This window comes from Rhyacophila brunnea, unplaced genomic scaffold (genome assembly GCF_057557595.1).
Source record: "Rhyacophila brunnea isolate RB1 unplaced genomic scaffold, BYU_Rbru_1.0 scaffold_7, whole genome shotgun sequence".
Classification (NCBI taxonomy): Eukaryota; Metazoa; Arthropoda; class Insecta; order Trichoptera; family Rhyacophilidae; genus Rhyacophila; species Rhyacophila brunnea.
This window is the reverse complement of record NW_028233339.1, coordinates 43,574,541-43,596,618: the sequence shown is the minus strand read 5'-3', so window position 1 is coordinate 43,596,618 and position 22,078 is coordinate 43,574,541. Positions and strand designations below refer to the sequence as shown.

At 32.7% G+C, this 22,078-nt stretch overlaps 1 protein-coding gene across 2 annotated transcripts in view; it reads right to left on the bottom strand.

Annotated features, from left to right (window-relative positions):
* The window catches only part of LOC147064943 (transmembrane ascorbate-dependent reductase CYB561-like), a 287,764-nt gene extending 268,507 nt beyond the window's left edge, over positions 1-19,257 (bottom strand). For both annotated transcript variants that reach the window (XM_085958274.1, XM_085958273.1), the window contains exons 1-2: positions 19,109-19,257; positions 12,956-13,346 (exon numbers count right to left, since the gene is read on the bottom strand). In XM_085958274.1, coding sequence (XP_085814400.1) covers positions 12,956-13,107 — 152 coding nt within the window. In that variant the 5' untranslated portion in view covers positions 13,108-13,346; positions 19,109-19,257. The remainder of the gene's footprint in view (positions 1-12,955; positions 13,347-19,108) is intronic.
* Positions 19,258-22,078: the final 2,821 nt, after the last annotated feature.

The following is a 22,078-nucleotide window of genomic DNA, read 5'->3' as shown; positions in this document are numbered from 1 at the left end:
AATTCATTGGACATGTCATTTGAATATAAGTTCCCGGTCTGTTAGTATCTCAGTCTCTGTATCGCTCCGCACAACATATCATTCTACCGAGATTCGGACCTCAGAACAGTATCATAATAATATGTAGTGTAACATAACTACTGTAACATACTCTTGTACTGACTGTTAAAGCTGCAAATAAAACTTGCTCCTCCATCCATCGGAGCAACCACCAAATCTCGACCTCATCATCCACTACACCATGACTCCCACAGTTACTTAATTTTTACGACTATTATGTTTTTTTTCTAAATAACTTGTGTCATTACAACGTTTTTCTTAGCTCGTATTCTTATTCGTCCGGTGGTTCTGTGTCCGGAACAAATCTTGCAATCGATTTTTTACTAACTTTCCGACTAGACATTTAAAACTTTTGGAATATATGAGAAGACGATGCCAATGCATTTTTTTAAATACTTTTAGCCATCTTTAAGTAGAATTGAATTAATTTTCAGTTAATTCTGTTTTGTATAAAAAGTTATTTCGACTCCAATATTGGTTGCTAGGGGTCTGGGGTCCTAGCAACTAAATTATTAATATATACGTGCGTTACTATGAAAATCAATATGACATGTCAAGTACAAATTTTTTTGATCGTTTAAGCTAGTCAGCTTATATGGTTTTTATGGTTTATAGTTTATATGGTTCAACAGAATTTAAAAACGTTGTATATAAAAAGTTCCTTTTATCTTGTAATTATTTTTATATCAAATTGTAATAAGTATTTTACATTTATCTTTTTGCTGTTTCTACATTTGTATCAAATTGAAAAACAAAGAAATATAAACAGTATTAGAAAAACAGAAAACAGAGTAAATACAAGAATAATTATAAAGTAGGTCTTACATGGAAGTACGCCGGACGAGCTAAGTAGGGTTTATTTTAAGAATTTATAAAATACGTCCACCTTAACTATTCCTCACGTACCCATATCCGAAACGATTTTATTGAACACAGTCATTGCTCGCCCAACTGGCATTACCAATGACATGTTAGTTCTGCACCTTGGGATGTCAAACAACTGATGTTCCCAATTTATAAGATAGTTATCAGGAAGACACATGTTATCACTACTAAGCACATGCAGAGTGCGCTGTACACCTCATATAAATCGGAAAACTACGTAGCCAAATATAGATATCTTCTGACTTTTAGACTACAGTATGTACCCGATACACCCACTAGACCCGTGATACGCCCGATTAAGACCGGGTATGGTGCGGGGCGGCTGTGGTTTGGTGGGGCCATTAACTTCAATATCCCACTATATCACTAAATATAGTATCCTGGATTTTGTATTTTTTTATAATAAAAGTTTATATATAGCTAACTTGGAGGAAATTAATAATTAAATTTAAAAAAAAAAACCTTGCAATACTTATTATGTGTAATATAGTTTGTTTTAAGCCTTTTAATATATTTGCCTTGATGTATATATCTATCTGTCTGTAACACATGAGAGATAACATATGCAAATATGTAGGAGATAACAAGACAGAGAGACAATATATTAAAAGGGGTAAGGCGAGAGAAAACATACACCAAAACGCAAATTCTAATTTAAAAAAATAAACTGACACAAATTAAGTAATCGTTTATTAAAGAAAACAAATGATAATATACTCTCATTATAGTTTGACAGACGCTTACAATACAGTGCAGTACTAGCACATCAGTATATAGAATCTATGGTACAGTTCGGTTATGGGCAATACAGCGGAAAACACATATTGAAAATACCCGATATACTTGATTATTTGTTAGTTTGGGTTAGGTTAGGTTAGGTTAGGTTGGGTTTGGTTTGGTTAGGTTAACCTAACAAATAATTCAGTATATCGGCTATTTTCAAAATGTGTTTTCGGCTGTATCCCTCATAACCGAACTGTACCGAAACTATTAATCGGTTTTCCAGTAATAACGATGTCTAATTGAGATTTTAATCAAAATAATTTCTGCTGCAGATCTAAACCACATCCAAGGATGTTGACTGGTGTATAAATGTAATACAAAGATTCATTGATTATTTAGTTTCCTGTATGTAAGGATATAGAAAATATCTTCGTTTGATTACAGTTTTTTTTTTTGGATATTTGATAATAAATGAGAGATATCTTCAAAATAATAACAATCCTGTTTTCTTTTCAACTGTTCCGGGTTGGCGATCCCTCTGCGCCACTGGGACTACCACGACCCAAATCTCCCCTATGACTAGCACCCGTTCCTCCCCGCATGCCTCGGGTTACATTACTGTGTACTTCTATCCAGATTTCTCATTCCGTTCGTCGGATACGAAACACATGTGTGTGCATGTACATATTATATGTACGTATTCCAACTCTAGCTCGCACAGTTTGTCAAATGATTCCTTTACCAGTCCCCCTTTTAGTCCCCATAATAAATGATATTACTAAATAATAATTGAACACACATAAAAAAGTAAGACACCCGGTTGGCATCGAACTAGCGTCTCGTGGGTTTCGCGCCCTGTGCATTATACCACTATGCTGCGAGTGCCATGCTTAATTGCGACACATTTTAACTATTGTCCTGTATACCTGCTCATAAGCGCTCTCTAAATTGAGTTACGGTAGGCAATCGATTTTTGTATTCTAAATTAAAGTACTTATTATTTTAATTACTAACCGACGTCACGGATCACTCCAATATTTTTTCTGTTGTAACCAATGACATTATTAATGGACAACGCATTCAATACAGTAGCTAGTAAGTAAATTCACGCACAGTGACATTCGCACATGTATAGGTAGTCACGCAATATTCATTATGCGATATCACGCATCGGGAATTTATAGCAATATCACCTTTATTGTAATGGCGTTAGAACAGTGTTTCTAGTGTCAATGTTCATTTGAGCGAACCCGTTCGAACCGAACCATTCGGCAGACCAACAAAAAGCATCGGGAATTTATAGGAATATCACCTTTATTGTAATGGCGTTATAACAGATTATGCCATTCGGCAGACCCGACAAAAAAGTGAGTGTCATTTTTATTCCCAGATGCTTCGTCCATATTAATGTCATTGGTTGTAACTTACTTCACCCACGATGGCCGCACGGCTTTAGCGTTGGACTATAACGCCGTGGGTCCCAGGTTCGAATCCTGGGTCTGACAAGTACACATATTGTTTTTCAATTTGTTTCTGTCAGGGTATGGACCTAATAGGTTGAGCAAGTGGCTGACATCCATTTCTCGTAAAAAAAAAAATCTGTTAATACAAACCTCTACTCTGTGGAGGCCCATATGATCCTATTAGGATCGGGCATGGTCGAAAAAAAAAAGCTTACTTGAATTTGCTAATAATTTTTAATTAACTATTTCGTATATAATTCGTATAACTACATTCGTTGAATAAAATAAATAGTTACCTAATTAAACAATAATAATTGTATATGGATTATCCCCAACAAGACTGTTGAGTTAATCAACTTTTGAACTTCTTGCCTAAGACAATTTAATATATTATTTTCATTATTACCATTAATTTACCGGTTTCTTTTACTATTTTATTCACTCGCAGTATATAAACAATATACAAATATACCAGTGAATGCCCCTAGGCAAATTGTTGCCCATAAGTAGACTTTCAACGCCGTCCTTTTTACAACGTTTTTCTTAGCTCGTATTTTATTTGTCCGGTGGTTGTTTATCCAGTACAAATCTTGCAATCGATTTTTAACTAACTTTCCGACTAGACATTTGAAACTTTTAGAATATACGAGAACACGATGTCAATGCATTTTTTTAAATACGTTTAGCCATCTTTAAGTAGAATTGAATTCATTTTCAGTTAATTCTGTTTTGTATGAAAAGTTATTTCGACACTAATATTGGTTGCTAGGGATCTGGGATCCTAGCAACTAAATTATTAATATATACGTGCATTACTATGGAAATCAATATGAAATGTCAAAATAACATTTCAGTATTCTATATTTATTCAGTATTTCTATCAAGTACATTTTTGTCTTATCGTCTAAGCTAGTCAAGTCAAGTTTATATGATTCAACAGAAAATTTAAAAACGTTGTATATAAAATGTTCTTTTTATCGTGTACTTATTAATAATATTATGTGGTAAAATATCAAAATTGGAAGGAACAATTAATGTACTTTGTATTACATATATTATGTAGATTTTCGCCTATCTTTAAACAGACAAATAAATAGTAGAGAGTAAAATGAGCATTTCCACGAAACCTACTTAACTCTCAAACAGTGTAAGTTGTAAGATAGGTAGATAGTTTTGAGGTACCTCTGTAAAAATGTTGCCTGTGTAATAAACCGCCATTAAAATATGTATCGAAATACAACAATAATTATGTTGTCAGGATCTTTTATGCTTCGATCATTTTTTAAACTAAGATTTCGATATTTTACAATGAAGCGAAAGCATCGTCTGCTTCATGAAAAACCGTCACTGTTCTCAAAAGTTGTAACATTTGTTCATTCGCTGCCCATCTGCAACGGGTGACGTGCCTACCCTCACGGGACGTCACTTAAATATAAACAGAAATAAAACAACGGTCAGCAATCATCAAATCAAATTAAATTTATTTATTTTACACATAATGAATATAACAAATTATAAATTCAAAGCGTTGTTCACGAAATGACATAAAATAAGTGTTAATAATTTTCAAAAAATTAAAATACAGATAAGTGTGAGTAAATAATACAACAAGTAATAAAATAAGAAATAAAATAAGAAAAAAAAATAAAGTAAATAACTAAATAAAAGTAGATGGAAGCACACAGAGTGAACTTTAATAGACCCTATCTTAAGAACTTATAACGTCCACCTAAATTCACACTCACGTAAGTGGAATATATCAATAACCGAAGCGATTTCATTAAACATGGTTATTGCCCTCCCAATTGGAATTACTAATGGCGGGTTAGTTCTGCACCCTGGGAGAACAAACAACGGATGTCCTCGATTCCTAAGGTAATTATCAGAGACACACAAGCCAATACCACCAAGAATGGCAGAGTTCACATTTACGCCGCGTATAAGTCTGAAAAAATATGTAGCTAAATAAAGATCCCTTCTAAATTTTAAGCTACAGTATGTAAGCATCCCTAAGAGAAAATCAGTCGGATAGAGCCACGGATAATATCCATACAGCCGAAAGTAAAGGAGTCTTAAATTAATACAAGTTTAAGGCAATGAGGATGAGCCATAAAGTTTGAGGGGCATTTGAGATAATTTAAAAACGGAAAACTGACTCTCAATTATTTATTTACCGAAGAACTTGATTGAAAACTCAGACAACATGGAAACTAATCCATCACCGGAATACCTACCGTTTTGTAATCAAGAATAGCTTGAAATTAAATAATAAAGAAATATAAATTAGAATTAGAATTAGAAAAAAAATAATAAATAAGTATCTAAAAATAATCTTATAATTCACATATTGCTTACGTTGTATAAAATTCGCAATTAAAATTACTATCGAGGGAATAAAATTTCATAATTTTTTTGTACATATTTAATAAATGGTTGTACCAAATTGAATAATAGATGATAATGCCTGAAGGCATTAAAACTCATCTATTCATGCAAACCATATTATTCAAGTAATGTTAATTAAGTCAATACGGTTTTCAAGCGCTTCAGTGAGTATTAAAGGCCATTAGTTAAAATTTTCTGTAATTAAGTATGACTCATTTAGCATTGTAGTCAATGTGTGTGGGCGCGATACCCGAGAGATGCAAGTTGGATTCATGCAGTGTCTTACTTTTTTCAAAAAGATTTTTTCTATTGGTTAATAAATTTTCTCAGAAGTGTTTTCTTAATATTGTATAAAATTGCGTCTTTCATATTGTGTCTCTAGATACCTTCCGCTAATAACACCACGTTTTTCTTAAGGGTTAAATCGTCGGCTGTAGAACCACTTGCGACGTATCCTCGGAAGGTTACAATACGTACTTATATCATTTTCACGGCCTCCGGGAGTTGTGTCTGTTAGTTTGAGAATCATCCCACGGGAGTGCGGTAGTGAACATAAATATCCTTTGACATCAAATTTGCTGCTGGAATTACAATCATGTTTACCCGTCCGAACTTCATAGCGGTGTTCTGTCTTAATTTTGGGATATGATTAGATCTCTGAACATAAGTTTTTTATGATGAATTAAATGGAATGACTATTCAAAACCCACCAATTGAGTCTTACAACAAAATATAACATGATAATATAAGTCATATTGTATCGGTCAGTGGCTCGTTTATGAAATTGACCAGAACGCACCGGAGTGCAGTTCCTGTTCGTGAAATCCCCAAGATTATCGCTCCGTCTCGTGTAAAAATTAAATATTGCATTCCGGTTCATGAATTATTAAAAATTAATATAATTATTTAGTATAAATACATGGTGTAAACAACTCAATCCGTGTCAGCATATTGATCATGCCATATTATTATCATATCCGTGTCCAATTATGGCAAACTTAGTAGATAGCTGATTACAATGATTGTTTCCGAGATATCCATTTTTCCACACAGTCAGTTATATCCGATGACGCAAACTCCATATCGTCGGTGTTTTGTAAAAAGGGCGAATTAACCAAAATGCTACTTTACAGGAGAGGATTTTTAACTTTTGAGATGTATGTATTAATTACCTGTGGATGATTATAAATGTCTAACAAGTTTATAATAAAGTTTAGAAAAAATTCTGTCCTTATAATAGGCATTATAATATAATATTTTAAAAAGCCTAATATGTCACATTCGCATTTTATTCGTAATACTAAGTGGATATTCACCCTTACGATTATCGTTTTTAAGTATTTTCCTGTGAGGATACAAATTCGCCGTTTTTACACAACAAAGCTAGTGAGATATTGTTTTTTCATTAAAATCTTGATCTCGCCAAAATGGTTGATTCGCCCTTTTTGCAAAACACCGACGATATAGTAACTGACTACGTGATATTATTTTGATTGTGAGTGCATCAATAAATAGCGGATCATAATTCATTGGACATGTCACTCGAATATAAGTTCCCGGCCTGTTAGAATCTCACTTCCATATTGTCCCGCACAATATCTCATTCTACCGAGATTCGGACTTCGGAACAGTATAATAACTATTATAACATAACTACTGTAACATACTTTTGTACCGACTACAAATAAAACTCGCTCCTCCATCCATCGGAGCAACCACAAATCTTGACTTCTCATCTCTCCTTCTGACGTCCTCTCCATCTACAACACCATCGACGACTCTTACAAATATATATTTTACATCTTATATGAAACATTTATAGTGTGATGTAAGCCTCGATTTTTCTCTGCGACACACCGACAACATTATAAACTTTACATCTTTCATACCACAAGACTATTATTTCATTTAACCGTCGCATAAAACAAAGAAAATCTAATACACCATACATCGAATTATTACATAAATAATATGTTATTCTTATGGGAAAATTATTAAGTACTCTAGTACGTAAAATTCTCCATTTCTAGTAATGGTTTATTGACTTGACAAACTGGCTGATTTCGAGGCACGCTATCCGACGTGGTGTCATTTGCGCCAAAAAAAACGCTATTAATTGGTTTATTATTCGATTCGATCGAATCACAAAAAGTGATAGCCAAAAATTAACGCAATTTGAAAATTTTAATATGTAAAAATTTCTAGTTAATTTCGTCGTAATTAGATAGGATTCCCGTAGCTTAATTGGTAATGCACACTGGCGGGAATCCAGTTGTTAAAGGTTTTTTCGAAAATGATTTTTTCTCGTAGGTATATAATATTACCTGAGGTATTTTCAAAAGTGATGTATGTAAATTTATAACGTATTACCATTTTTTTCAATACGAGGCAATCATGATGTTCTACAAAAAGTTTACCATATTGTATTTGAGAGGCCATCCATGGACTGAAACCGTATGCGGTTTAGATCCGTGTGCCATACTAAACTTATGATTTTTGATCATGACAATATATTTTCACTAAATTTGTAAGTGTAAGTATGGTATAAACGGATACGATCAGATGCTTATAATATAGTTTGTGAAAATATATTTTCAAGAACAGAAAAGATAAGCTTAGTATAGCACACGGTTCTAAACCGCATACGGGTTCAGTCCATGGATGGCCTATAAGTATATGCAATAACTCGCACTACGGCCAAAATTTCTAGTTTCGTACAGTGGGCCTTGTTACGTAATGCGCCCATGCTTCACAATTTGTGCCAATTTCATCTTTTATATTCACATAAATCGGGGTTTCCCAAAGTTTGGTACGCGTACCCACGTACCCCCTGGGGTACGGGAAGAGTTTGGTGGAGGTACGCCCTGGCTTGGAGGCTTTTTCTGCGACTGGTGCAACAAGCATTAATACGACATCAATACAATATCCATGATAGAAGGTTTTTGGAAGGAATTGTTGGAATTAGCTGCAGACGGATTCTTGAAAAATAAATATAAGAAGTGTACTTCAACATCATTCTGGTTGCAAATGCAACATGTGTATCCAGTGTTAAAAGAGAAAGTCCTGAAATACATCTAACCTTTTCCAACTTCATATCTATGATCGTTTATTATTATTTTGTTTATGTACTAAAAAAGAAAAAAATATTTTGATTGTTATTAAAGTATATGCATTTTTTTTTTTTGACGAGGGGTAGTCAGTATTACGAAAATTATAAAAGGGGTACACATATGTCGAAAGTTTGGGAAACACTGAAAGGAAATTCCCACAATTGGGAACTGTAAATATTACAATATTGCCCAGAATAGTACCAATGTGTAATTTTTCATTCGCGCCATCTTTTAAAGTTAACCGAGCGTTTCGCGCCAAGTTTGAAAATATTATTCCAATCTTCAATTTCCCGGGAAACTTTTAAAACATTTTCGTATTTATTACGTGCAAAAGAACGTGTTTAAATGTTTCCTAAATGAATAATTCATAAGACCCAGGAGTGCTGGAAGGGAATATAAGTTATTTATGTGCCCGCCAGAATGTTTATACCGCGCAGTGAGGATTATTTTTGCATCATCGTCTATCCCTTGAATACTATTAAAATGAACGCATCCTGATTTAATAATAATATGTTAATCGTCGAGGATATTATCGATTTAACTGAATTTCACGTAACTTCATTCTGAATATTAATAGCGTGAAACATGTGCGAAGTAAACGTGCTATTTTACCGAGCATAGTACAAAATTCTCCGAACAGAATTCTGACAATATAAATAAACATTAAAACATCACACCAAATCACACATCGCAAAAAATAAACGAATATAATCTATATTTTTAATTAATTTTATGAGACACCCAAAGATTGACTAGTGACAGGGAGGCGCCGTATGGTGTCCATGTGCTCCAACGTATGGCCGGATATCATGGCCTCCACATCCTGAAGCGGGCCCCCAGGCTAGGGTCTTTGGCGGGCCTCCCTACCTATCGCTAAAGATAAAGGCAGTGTGATGGTCTACAGGAGGTGTACCAAATGGTGTAAGCGATAAAATTAATGTGTATATACGTTTTAGACGTCAGTTCAGTTGTCCGTTCAGTCAAGGTTTCCGTTTTTGTCTGTTCAGTTTTGAAATGGTGGTATATTTAAGCGATCAGCTCAGTCGTCCGTTCAGTCTCAGTTGATATATTTACGTATTTTTATGCACTAATAATGAATATTATTTTTATAATACTTTCTAAATATATTGGTTGGTATATACTACAATACCTATATTTCAATCGAAATTTAAAAATTAGTATGAAAAATACGGCAACATAGTAACACGTCAATTTAACTGGCTACTCTAAAAACGGGTGTGATAACTGATAGAAAACCCATAGTTTCTCATCTCCGTTTCAATTTTGCATTTATACGTCAGTTTAACTGACAGCTCGACTGAAACTGAGACTGATCAAACACCAAAACCGATCGTTTAAAAGCACATTAAGTTTTCATCTCTGTTCAAGAAGATTGTCTTCAACATCTTTAGGCTCAGCCAATTTTGATCCTTGTTTTACAGACCTACAAACTTATCTGAATGTTGAGATAGGGGGGGGGCACTGTCGAAAACTACCCAATCAAGACTCGTAACTGGACAAAATCAGACATTCGAATTAAATTTTCAAAATGGCGTCCTATGGTAGTTCGTAGTTCCATTTTTGACCATTCTACGGATAAGTTTGTAGGTCAGTACATCAAATAATATACATCGAAAAACATTGTGTTCTTTTAGATAGAATGAAAGGAAAAACAAAAGACAATCAAACATCAAAATATGAAACATTTAATAGATCTTAGAAAATTTTCGATTACTTTTCCAAACATTTGCCTTCTGTTAATAAAAATAAATAGATACAGTAAGGAAATATAAAATGCATTCAATTCATAATAAAGTAACATTTCTGTGTAAATGCTTTCAAAGTAAGGAATAAAAGGAACAAACGGCTCGCAAGGAAAGCTGTAAAATGTAGAACTACCAACCAACGAGCACCAAAGAGAAAATTACTTTCAACTGCATATACTGGTGGGTAGGTAGTAGTACCTCCTCAAATTCACAAAAGAAAATTTCATGCGAATTTTCAAGTAAGACATTTTTAATGATGTCGTTTCCTTTAAAGAAAAAATAATATTTTTATATAAATCATTCGTATTACGGTAATTCATCCAGTGGCGGCCTAACTTATGTGAATTCCTCCACTACGAACCCTATCAACATTTTTTGACAAAAAAATATTAATTCATTTAATTTTTAATTTGTATACTATTTATACAAACGTTGTGTTGAATTTATTAAGGTAAATACATAGACACTGACTGATTTTGAGGCCCACTACGATAAAAATAAAATAATCACCAAACTAAATACAACAACAGTAAAAATAACTATGTACGAGTATTTCCTTCCTGTCCAATAGTTATTATTGAAGGAGAGAATTATAACACAATATAATAATTTCAATGGCGTATTTTTTTGTATACAAATAGGTAATATATCTTTCTATGTTATATTAATAGTTAATAGGTCACAGAACAAATTTTTGTGTTCCCTAGTATAGGCCATGTTGGTGTTAAATACAGGGATCTTGGTATGCTTTGGGTAATATTTGATAATATTTTTTTAAGATTTCGGTATAATTTAATAATATTATGACTGCTTTAAACTGTTTCGAGGCCCCCTTTTAAATCTTCTGACGAATCGATTGCGTCATGATATGTTTCAAAGAAAATCTCCGCTATGTACGACGATATAATATAGTTCAGGTCTTTTTTTCAAATTTTTGTATGACAGGTTTGAAGGCATCTGAAAAATTTAGCTTATAAAAATATAATAATGCAGTTTTATTGCAATGATTTTTACAGTTAACCTGATCACTAAAAGTGCCGAGTTAACTCGTCAAAGCATGCCTGAGGCCATGGACGAGTTAACTCGTGCGTTCCTGTAAACGTCATAACTTCTGAATAAACTGTTAGTGTATATTTTCTAAACAATATTTATCACTTTAGTGTGAAAATATTTACGATAAACTCGAGAAACATGTTGATTTGGTAAATTTTCACAAATATTTATCATTATATTCATATTTCATATTTTTAAGGGATTTACTTTATTCAAAAAATAGCTGGCCTACAAGTGTCCACCTAGTAAAAATTGGCTTGCAGTGAAAAGGTTAAAAATCCCAGATTGTGAAACATGCGATTCGGTTTTTTCTAGTAACTTCAATCAAGTTTTATGACGAAGTGAGCGCCTAGCTATAATTCAAGAAAACCCGCCACTGGGTTCATCCCATTTGTTTGGTATCTCGGAGAATATATTTTCCAAGCATGATTAAAGCGAACTTATGATACCTACCCAAAAGCGTTAAAAACCTAGCACCTTTTTATTTTATTTCATACAATTTGAAATAAGTAAATAAATCTTTTTTTTTAATAAAAAGCAGACAGTCATACAAATTTACATGTTTGAATAGTGACAATTATTGTAATCAAGTAGGTATAAACTATTTGTAAAGTTGTATACATATTTATAAATAAAGTGATTAATAATATTAACAATTTTACTAATGGTTTTATAAATGCTTTTAAAAATTAATAAATCTAAAAAATCTTAACACCACTGCACATGGACGTACTGAAATATGATACTGATTATAAGCTATTCAAATGTGATAAAATATCCTACGAATAATGAGTGTTTTATAATAATTATTGACCTAATAAATAAGGTAGTATTTTTTTTTCAATACGCCATTTCTATTGGCCTTTCCCAGTGGTTAAGCTACAATATATAGCCGTAGCCATACATTATTGACAAACAATAAAATAAATGAAGTAGGGAGTAAAATCATGTACCTAACCGAAAGAAAGCGTATTTCAAAAAAATACTACCATATTCCTGATGATATATTCTAAAACATTAGATCGAGAGGATTAAAAGAATACTATTTTATGTAATAAAAATACTTTATGCAGTTATTAAATTAATGTTTAAATTAAATATAGAGGATAATAAGGCTTCAAAATTATATAAATAGATTATTTACAACGTTTAATGAATGTCCAGGCTTATCCTCTGAATTGTCGTTTTTATTTAATAAAACGCAATTTTTTTGTAGTACTTATTCCCCTTTTATTCAATAGATTAGGACCGGTTTTGTCCGCCTCAGAGGGACATTTTCAACTGAATCGAACGAAACCGGTCCTAATCTATTGATTAAAAGTTGAATAAATACTACAAAAAAAATGCGTTTTATTAAATAAAAACAACAATACAATGCAGTTCCACCATGAATTGACAGTTAACAAAATAAAAGAAATTATCCTCTGAAAATACCATAAATCTCCATTTTGAGTGTAAAGTGCGTGTGTCGAAACAATTCATTTAAGTTGCCATGTCGGTTGTAACCTACCTTTTCTTTTCTTCGTCGGACAGTGCCGGAGCGCTGGGCGGCGGCGGCAGGTCGTCCAGAGGCATCTCCTCGTTGGGGGGCGTCGGAGGCGTCTTGTCGAACTCGGCGATGGGTGCCAACTCGGGCATTGGCGACACCGAGTTGCTGTCCATCGCAGACAACTTGATCGGAGACACTTTGCCGGCCTTTTTCACAATGGTTGCAGAGGTAGGCAGGCCGCGGCGAAATCCGCAACCCTTCGATTTAAGAGTTAAGTGTTTACGATGCGACCACGCAAAGGGATGAAGCGTTAAGCTCCGGCTTAGCTCACTTCACTTCAGTCACGGACGTCGCGTTCTTTTCACGCTATAACCGTGGAGTGACACTGACTTATTTTATCAAACACTCACTTCTGCAAAGGAAATTACTACTATAAAAGAACGGTTCTTTTGTGCTCAGCTATCATCAATTATTAACAGCATTTTTATAAATAAATATAAATTAAGATCCATATGCATAGCAATACGTTTTAAAAAAGTCGGCGTTTGCATTAGTCAGCCGATTTTCGGATAAATAAAAACTAATAACTAACGGGTGGTGCCGCTGGCGGCAAAACATTGCAACAAAACTGACAACTATTATCAAATAATTACAATTCGTCGCTCACGATGGTCAAATAGTAACACGCCGGGCTCAAATTCCGGATCTGACAAAAATTATGTATTGTTTTTTACAATGTCTGCACATTACACAGAATATAGACCTAATAAATTGAGCTTGCGGTAACCTCCATTTCTCGTAAAAACAACTTCCATCTTGGGGTAGAGCCTTCATTCTGTGGAGCCCCGTATGATCATCTTATGATCGAACATGGGGATGTAATTTTATAACAGATTCGGGGACCAGCTTACGACATTTAGTGGATGTGATAAGACACCGGTGACGGTAATACAAAAATACAGTAATAATATGGACAACGAACGCTAGGTTATATTGAGTACCGATTATTTACGCAAATACCAACCAAAGATGAATGAATAATTTGCAAGAGTTTAATCAATTAATCGTTGGAGAATTTTGTGAATAATAAACATGAATGAACACGGAGAGCGAAAAATTGTACGTAACAATTTTTTTTTACGGAAAGCGACGTTGTCATGGTAGGTACAGACTCTTTCTGTAAAACGTTATCTATGCATAAGGATATTAATTACTTTATTGTAGTTTTAAATAACGCCGATTTTATATGCACCAGGCCATTAGTTAAAAGAAAAAACAACGAAATTCGATGTACTAAAGTTTGTTAGAGGTTGGGTCAGTGTCTGAATACTATATTTTGCTGCCTTCGGTTAGTAATCTTAGCATAGTCTCTCCTACCCAACCTTTAGCTTTATCTACGCTTGGAGGACGCGAATAATCAACTGGTGGAGAATATGGGAGAAATAGCTCTTCTAAAAATAGGTTAAGCATAGTGGCACTCAGGTTGCATTACAAATCTTCAAACAGAAAATAATATAACTTCAAGAGAAGATACAATCGATGGACAAATTTAGACATCCAATAATACCCAAAAGATGGTTAGGATACGAGATGGTTAAGTTTTGCTGAAATAATGACAATGTAATCTACAGAAACAAAAGAGATTGAATCGACTCGGATGAGTTTTCATTGATTCAAGCTAATGATGATATGAATGAATTTATCAAAATAGATAAAACTCTCAACCTACACCAGTATGTTAATTTATACTATACATGTTTTAATAAAGTAATAAACATTATACATAATGGCAGTATGATGTTTTGGCACGGAATTATCAACGAAAATCTTTTACGAATTGTGTTTATTTATTTAACAAAAGAAAAACATTTGTACATAAAGCTTGACAGTGACACCATGGCGACATATTTTCATCCGTGAAATCTGTCCATATTTTGAAAGGATCTCATCCAATATTTAAACAACGCCTCGACTAAGTAGCTGTGATGACTGACATGTCAAAAATACAGTGTTGTCATGTTATAAATATTTCGCTGCATTCGGGGATCACATTTATTTTATTAGTAGTCAGTACGAAACATCACTTATTTTCATGGTCTGTCGCGTAGGTTGTTGAGATCTTACAACAATAAAAATCGGAAAATAATAATTCGTATTAAAAATCGTAATTGTAGGCGGAAATGAGCACTATTGTATATACATTGCCATACACTATACAGTGTAGATTGTCAATATTAAGGAATACATCCATGAAACCATTATGCCTATTTGAATCTATTTAGGCCATAGGGTGTGATTTGGTGATTTCAAACAGTTTATTATAAAAAAAACTTTTCTAAACAGCTGTTTGAAAACATCTGTTAATAATTATTACCCATCTGATTTTCAATGCCACGCAGTGATGCCAACCGTACTATAAATATAGTACCATACTATTATTTTGATTTCGCGAAAAATGTAAAATACTATAATTTTAAAGGATTCAAGACGAAAAATGTTCCTGTACTATATATTTTTCAGAAATACTATAATTTTTACGCCTTTGTACTGTAATCAGCACAGAAAAATATGGCAACACTGATGCCACGTATCTTATATATATTAAAATCATAAGAAATATTTTTCAATATATTATGTTTATATGTAACCATTCTAAATTCAAAACGCATTATTTTGATATCCACATTTTATACAAGATTTTTAAAAAAGACAAAAGAAGGTCGCAAATACTGTCACTTGCACAATATTCACTATTTTTATAGAAGACACAAACGAATATCTATCCCATATTATGTCACTTGCATACAAATTACGTTTATGTGACAACTTATTCTCCAATGTCAGGAAGTGACATTTTTAAAACGTATTTTTCTTTTATTGTGTTAACTGTCAGTTCATGGTGGAAATGCATTGTATTATTAATTTAATATAATAAATATAATATAATATAATATAATATAATATAATATAATATAATATAATATAATATAATATAATATAATATAATATAATATAATATAATATAATATAATATAATATAATATAATATAATATAATATAATATAATATAATATAATATAATATAATATAATATAATATAATATAATATAATATAATATAATATAATATAATATAATATAATATAATATAATATAATAAATAAAAATAGATATTAATTAATAAAAGTGAAATAAGGATCTACGATAAAACTGCGTTTTATTAAATAAATCTGTTGAATGATTGCTACGAATTTTGAAACCTATCGAAACAACTTAGTGCCCTTATAGTTTTTAAAATGTATTTTCTCTGTCTCCTTATGATACATTTTCATTCTGCGTTTTCCGAGCTTAGTTATATCTAAGAATTATTGTTAATCTAACAAAATTGTATAAGGAGTGGGCAAGGTAAACAAGCTGCTTCAAATAAATTCAAATGCAATACAGCATCATATTGTGATTGGACATACTTTACTTCTTAAACACCTTTTAAGTGATCAGTAACAAAGTTAGGTAATTTTTATTGATTTAATTTTGAACACTGAGAAAAACTTATATTCCCAATATTGAAACAAAAAAAATCCATTAACTACAACTGGTCATAAAAGCCAATGGTAGTAGTATAATAGTAAAAATAACAGTGAAACAATCACAAAAATGCGCAGGCTTTGAGAAAACCGCGTATATGAGAAGCTATCATTGTACTACAAGGGCCTGTTAAATGAATTCCGGACAACTTATACAATATTCTAATTGATTTAAGTTTTGTACTATTCCATTTGAGTATTCTTTTTGCGACCATGGTTTCACCTTTAGACATCTTCAGGCAATATGCGCACTCACCGATGGCAAATGCACACTGACAACGAATACAATTATTCATTGTCACTTGTATAATAAATTAATACAGTAAAAGAATAATATAAAAATCTTAATACCTATTAAGTAAACGAACAACTTTAAAACGTAAAAACCCGTCGTAGATACAATAATTAATATACAACCATTATTAATACATGCATTCGTAAACAATTAAACTATATTGTAATTTATTGGAAATTTAATAACATTAGCTAAATACAGATAAACACCAACCCCACGAACTATCGTAAATATAAGTAATTAAGATAAAAGCCGTAACCTTCTCAACAAAAGCCACAACTAATACAACATAACTATTATGGAAAACTTGACTGACACGTGAGCACATTAATTTACATTAAAACTCATTCATAGATCACCGTATAATGTAAAAATTCAATAAGCACAGAAAATACAACGTCTATACAAGCACCAGAACCATAGACTAAAAGATACTGCATTTAATAAAATTTTGCGAACAAAAGTTTTGGCGTACAAACACGTTCTAATTATAACTATGAACAATTATTATTGTTATCGGTTGAAAATACAATCAATAGACGAAACTATCTACAGATCTATTAATGTTTCATTTAATAAATCAACTGTTTTGTATTCTACATTTATATTAATTTCAATTTTGAAATGCACCGTAGATCTGACTGACTACTGCCGCCGCGCCTCTGACAACACTTCAAAATGATGGAAATATGCCGAGGATAGGAAGTTAAAATTTATTAACCAAATAAGTTAACATTACTCATAAAGCTTCGCAACGAACCTACGAGTTAACGTCGAGTGATGGAAACTGTCGTGACATCAATCAATTCCACCGGGCTACATTAAAAATCATATCAAAAAGGACGAATACCTAATTTCGAAGACAATTTTATTTAAAGTCAAAATAATAAATTTAAACGTATCCTAAGTGAAATAAATAACTGGTATAAATGCTGCGCTGGTGGTATATAGTTTTGAATTGAAATATTGACGATTTATATCACATTTTAAACTGTGCAATAAGAGTAAAAAGCTTTCTATATAAATGTGTGTTTTACGTATACTTGTTTGGTAACAGTTATGTTTAATAAAACACACTTTAACACGTTGTAACAATAGTAACAAACTGAGCCGGTGTAACATGCCAATACGTTCAAAAAACATGTGAATTATAACAATATATTCATAAGTTTCTCGTAGTTTTAATGGATTATTACACCCAACCTTTAATAAGGCATTGATGTTTGTATATTTGAAAAATAATAAACCACAATAAATACGGTTCCAGATTCGCATAACGGCGTCACTATTCCATTGACAAAAACAGATTCACCAGTTGACCGCCGGAAACTGAATTAAATTTGTGAAAAAAGATGCTTGAAGATGTCGGAAGAAGAACACAAAGCCCACGCAAGCGTATAATTTAAATCGTGGACAGTGTAAAAATGGTCTAGTGATTCACAGCATTTGAGGCCGCTATTTTACAAAAAACAGATGCCGTTTCCAATGAAACTATAAACTTATTTTCATTTATGATAAAATTTCTAAATATAGCTATAAAAAATATAAACTAATTTCAAAACTAAGTTCATTCTTGTGATTATTACAATCAAAAAAGTTTTATTGTGTCATAATTAATGTGTAACTAATTTGATTATCTTATATTATTTGATTCATAAAATGAAACCTAAGTTATTTTGAAGTATAGCTAAAACAGTAAATTCAGTTTGTAATCTTAGCACAAAAACTCCCGCTTTTTCGATATAAATAGCGTTGGTTTACTTTATCCACTTTTTATTACAAGAATTCACGTTAATTGTGGAGCAAATCTAAATTTCAGCTTAAAAACGTGAACCAATTTAAACAAAAAATATCATGAAATATTTACGTTTATTAATTCTTTAGGTCATTCAAGTTAAGTCTGTTTCTAGCGTAAAAATAACAAACGAACAGAGTGGTTTAATATTGGCACAATACAATTCGAGCGTCCACTTGATTCAAAACGGCTTTACAAGAGTGATACTTGTATCATTTGAATAGTAGTTAAGTAGTCACTTGCACCAAGGGCCTATGACAAAAGCACTCGTAGAATAAAAAAGCAGCCGGCGCTAGAGGGCAATGGTATTTATTTAAAAAACGGAACTGGCGCCAAAAAATGGCTCGCAGGGTACACCCCTAATCGCGCTGTATCAATCTATTCGGCGGGTATTCAATAAAATATACGCATTTAATACAGGAAGCGTAAGGATAAAACACATTAGTGATAGTAAACCGGCGGGGTTCATTCAATATTCGCGGTTTTCGGCGGCTTTTGTACCGTTTGGGAGGCGTCGAATTATCGCGGGATGGGTAACAGGCACACGTTCGTTCACCCGCGCGATGTAGTTTGTAATTTTGGCACACTTCCGGCGCTCGTTGCGTAGAGACTGTAACTGAAAATTTCGGCGCGCGAATCCGGCCACAGGCGGGAACTTTCAGCTCGATACTAGAGGGATCTGTTTATTTCGTGGAGTGATCGCGGAGAGCGGTCGGCCCGGGCTCAGCGGATCGTTACCAGGGACGAAGCGCAGGACAGGAGCGGGGGGCGGTGGACCGGGGAGAGGTCCTGGGAGGCTGCGCGGAGCACTAGTCCCCCCCCATCCTTCTCTCTCTCTCTCTCGGCACCGGTTTCGAGACAATGAAATTTCGCGATATCTCCTGCAGCAGTGCGATCGGAGAAAGGAAATACGTAATGGATGATGGCTGAATTAATGCTACCCTGGTGGTGATTGCGGGGGTTGTTTATATATTATGAATAAAATTATTACTTTGGGAAACTCAAAACATGACCGCCTCGATAAATTTCACTGGTTCAAATTAGTGTGCCGACTGTAGCGAAAATTCTTGTTTAAAGGATAATGTATTTCAACCTTCACAAAATATTATAAATACCTACATTATTTACACTAACATGCTTTAATCTGAGAAAGAGATTTCACAGAATATTTGTATTTCTAATATCAATAGATCAAGAGTTAAAAAATAGCATTACATTTTTAACTTTCTGTGAGTTTTAAAACTCTTTCAAAAATATATTTAAATTTACTTTTAGTTATGTATATACTCGTATATATTATAAATATGATTGGATGGTTTAGATAACATTCGCTTAATTAACTGTTAAAATGAGGTTCTGGTAGGTAATTATATCTATCAGTTTCACTGTCACATTTTTTTAAATCTAGGCCAGTCCTTATATTGTTTTTAATGTTTGGCAATTCGATTAAATATTTACATATCTTAACCCTATATTTAAAATAATTACAAGATAAAAAGAACTTTTTATATACAACGTTTTTAAATTTTCTGTTGACTAGCTTAGACGATCAAAAAAATTGTATTTGATAGAAATAATACTGAAATGTCATTTTGACACTCATATTGATTTCCATAGTAACGCACGTATATATTAATAATTTAGTTGTTAGGACCCTAGAACCAATAATAGTGGACTGGATTACGGATTTCTTCCGAAATAACTTATCATACAAAACAGAATTAACTGAAAATGAATTTAATTCAACTTAAAAATGGCTAAAAGTATTTAAAAAATGCATTGGCATCGTGTTCTGATATATTCTAAAAGTTTCGAATGTCTAGCTAGTCGGGAAGTTAGTTAAAAATCGATTGCAAGATTTGTACCGGACAAATAAGAATACGGCCTAATAAAAACGTTGTAAAAAAGAACTGTAAATGTACGATATCATCTTAGAAATGCTTCCAATACTCATTGTATAAATTGAAATAAAAAATATTGAAATATAGAAAAATGGATTTTATGGATGGAAATCTATATAAGATATTAATGTGGTAAGTAACTATGCCATGGCACTAAATGACGAGTTCCAATGGTAGTGCTATAATACAATGCGGTAACCTATCCGCAGTAAATGAAGATTTTCTATTGCATATTTCGTTCATATTAATTAATGTATTTATCATCTTTTTCTACAAATAGTTTACCACATTGCATTCGATGAATAAGCAATAGCTAGCAATGACTAGCACTATGATCGAAATTTACAGTTTCGTGCCGCGACTTGAATAAAGTGGACCATGGTTTGGTAACTATAGAAAATTAAATACACTGAATGACGTTCCTAGGTAAAGTGCCGCCATTAAGCAGGTTTATAATATCGCCCCCTTTCATTTTTAGTTTTAAATTGTATAAACATTCTTATTTTTTACAACGTTTTTATTAGCTCGTATTCTTGTTTGTCCGGTTGTTGTTTGTCCAGTACAAATCTTACAATCGATGTTTAACTAACTTCCCGACTAGCTAGACATTAGAAACTTTTAGAATACATCAGAACACGATGCCAATGCATTCTTTTAATACTTTTAGCCATCTGCAGAATTGAATTCATTTTCAGTTAATTCTGTTTTGTATGGAAAGGTATTTCAGAAAAATCCGTAAAAAGTAAAAGACTATTATTGGTTGCTAAGGGGGTGGTCCTAGCAACTAAATTATTAATATATATGTGCATTACTATGGAAATCAGAAGGAAATGTCAAAATGACATTTCAGTATTCTATATTTGTTTGTTTGATTGTTTTTTATTCACTTCATATCAAGTAAAAGTTTGAGCATATTGAGCATAATAATTCAACAGAAAATTTAAAAACGTTGTATATAAAAAGTTCTTTTTATCTTGTAATTATTTATTATTTATTTTCGCATATCTTAAACAGACAAATACCCCAAAAATCTTTAAATTGACGAACACATCATGTACTGAGATTTAGACCATTTCCACGAAACCTAATCTCAAAAGGCGGTGGTTTTAGGTATATGGAGGTCTCTGGTGCTGACAGGTTTAGAGGCACTCTTTGTGAATATGTCGTATGTGCGATTATTACAATTACAACAACAGCTATGTTGACAGGATTGTTTATGTTTATGTTTATGTTTATGTTTATGTTTATGTTTATGTTTATGTTTATGTTTATGTTTATGTTTATGTTTATGTTTATGTTTATGCTTTGGTTATTTTTTAAACTACGCGTAATAATATGGTGACACTTTCTAACGAAGCGATCGCATTGTCTGCTTCATTGAAAACCACCACTCCTCTCAATAGTTGTAATATTTGTATTTGTTCCTTCATTCGCCATCCTTTATAAAATGCCGCCCCTAATCAACGCATGGCCTGCCTACCCACACGGGACTGCACTGAATATTCAACATACACGATGGCAAATATTTATATCTTAAAAAAGTCTAAATGGCGGACTGCTTCAACATGCA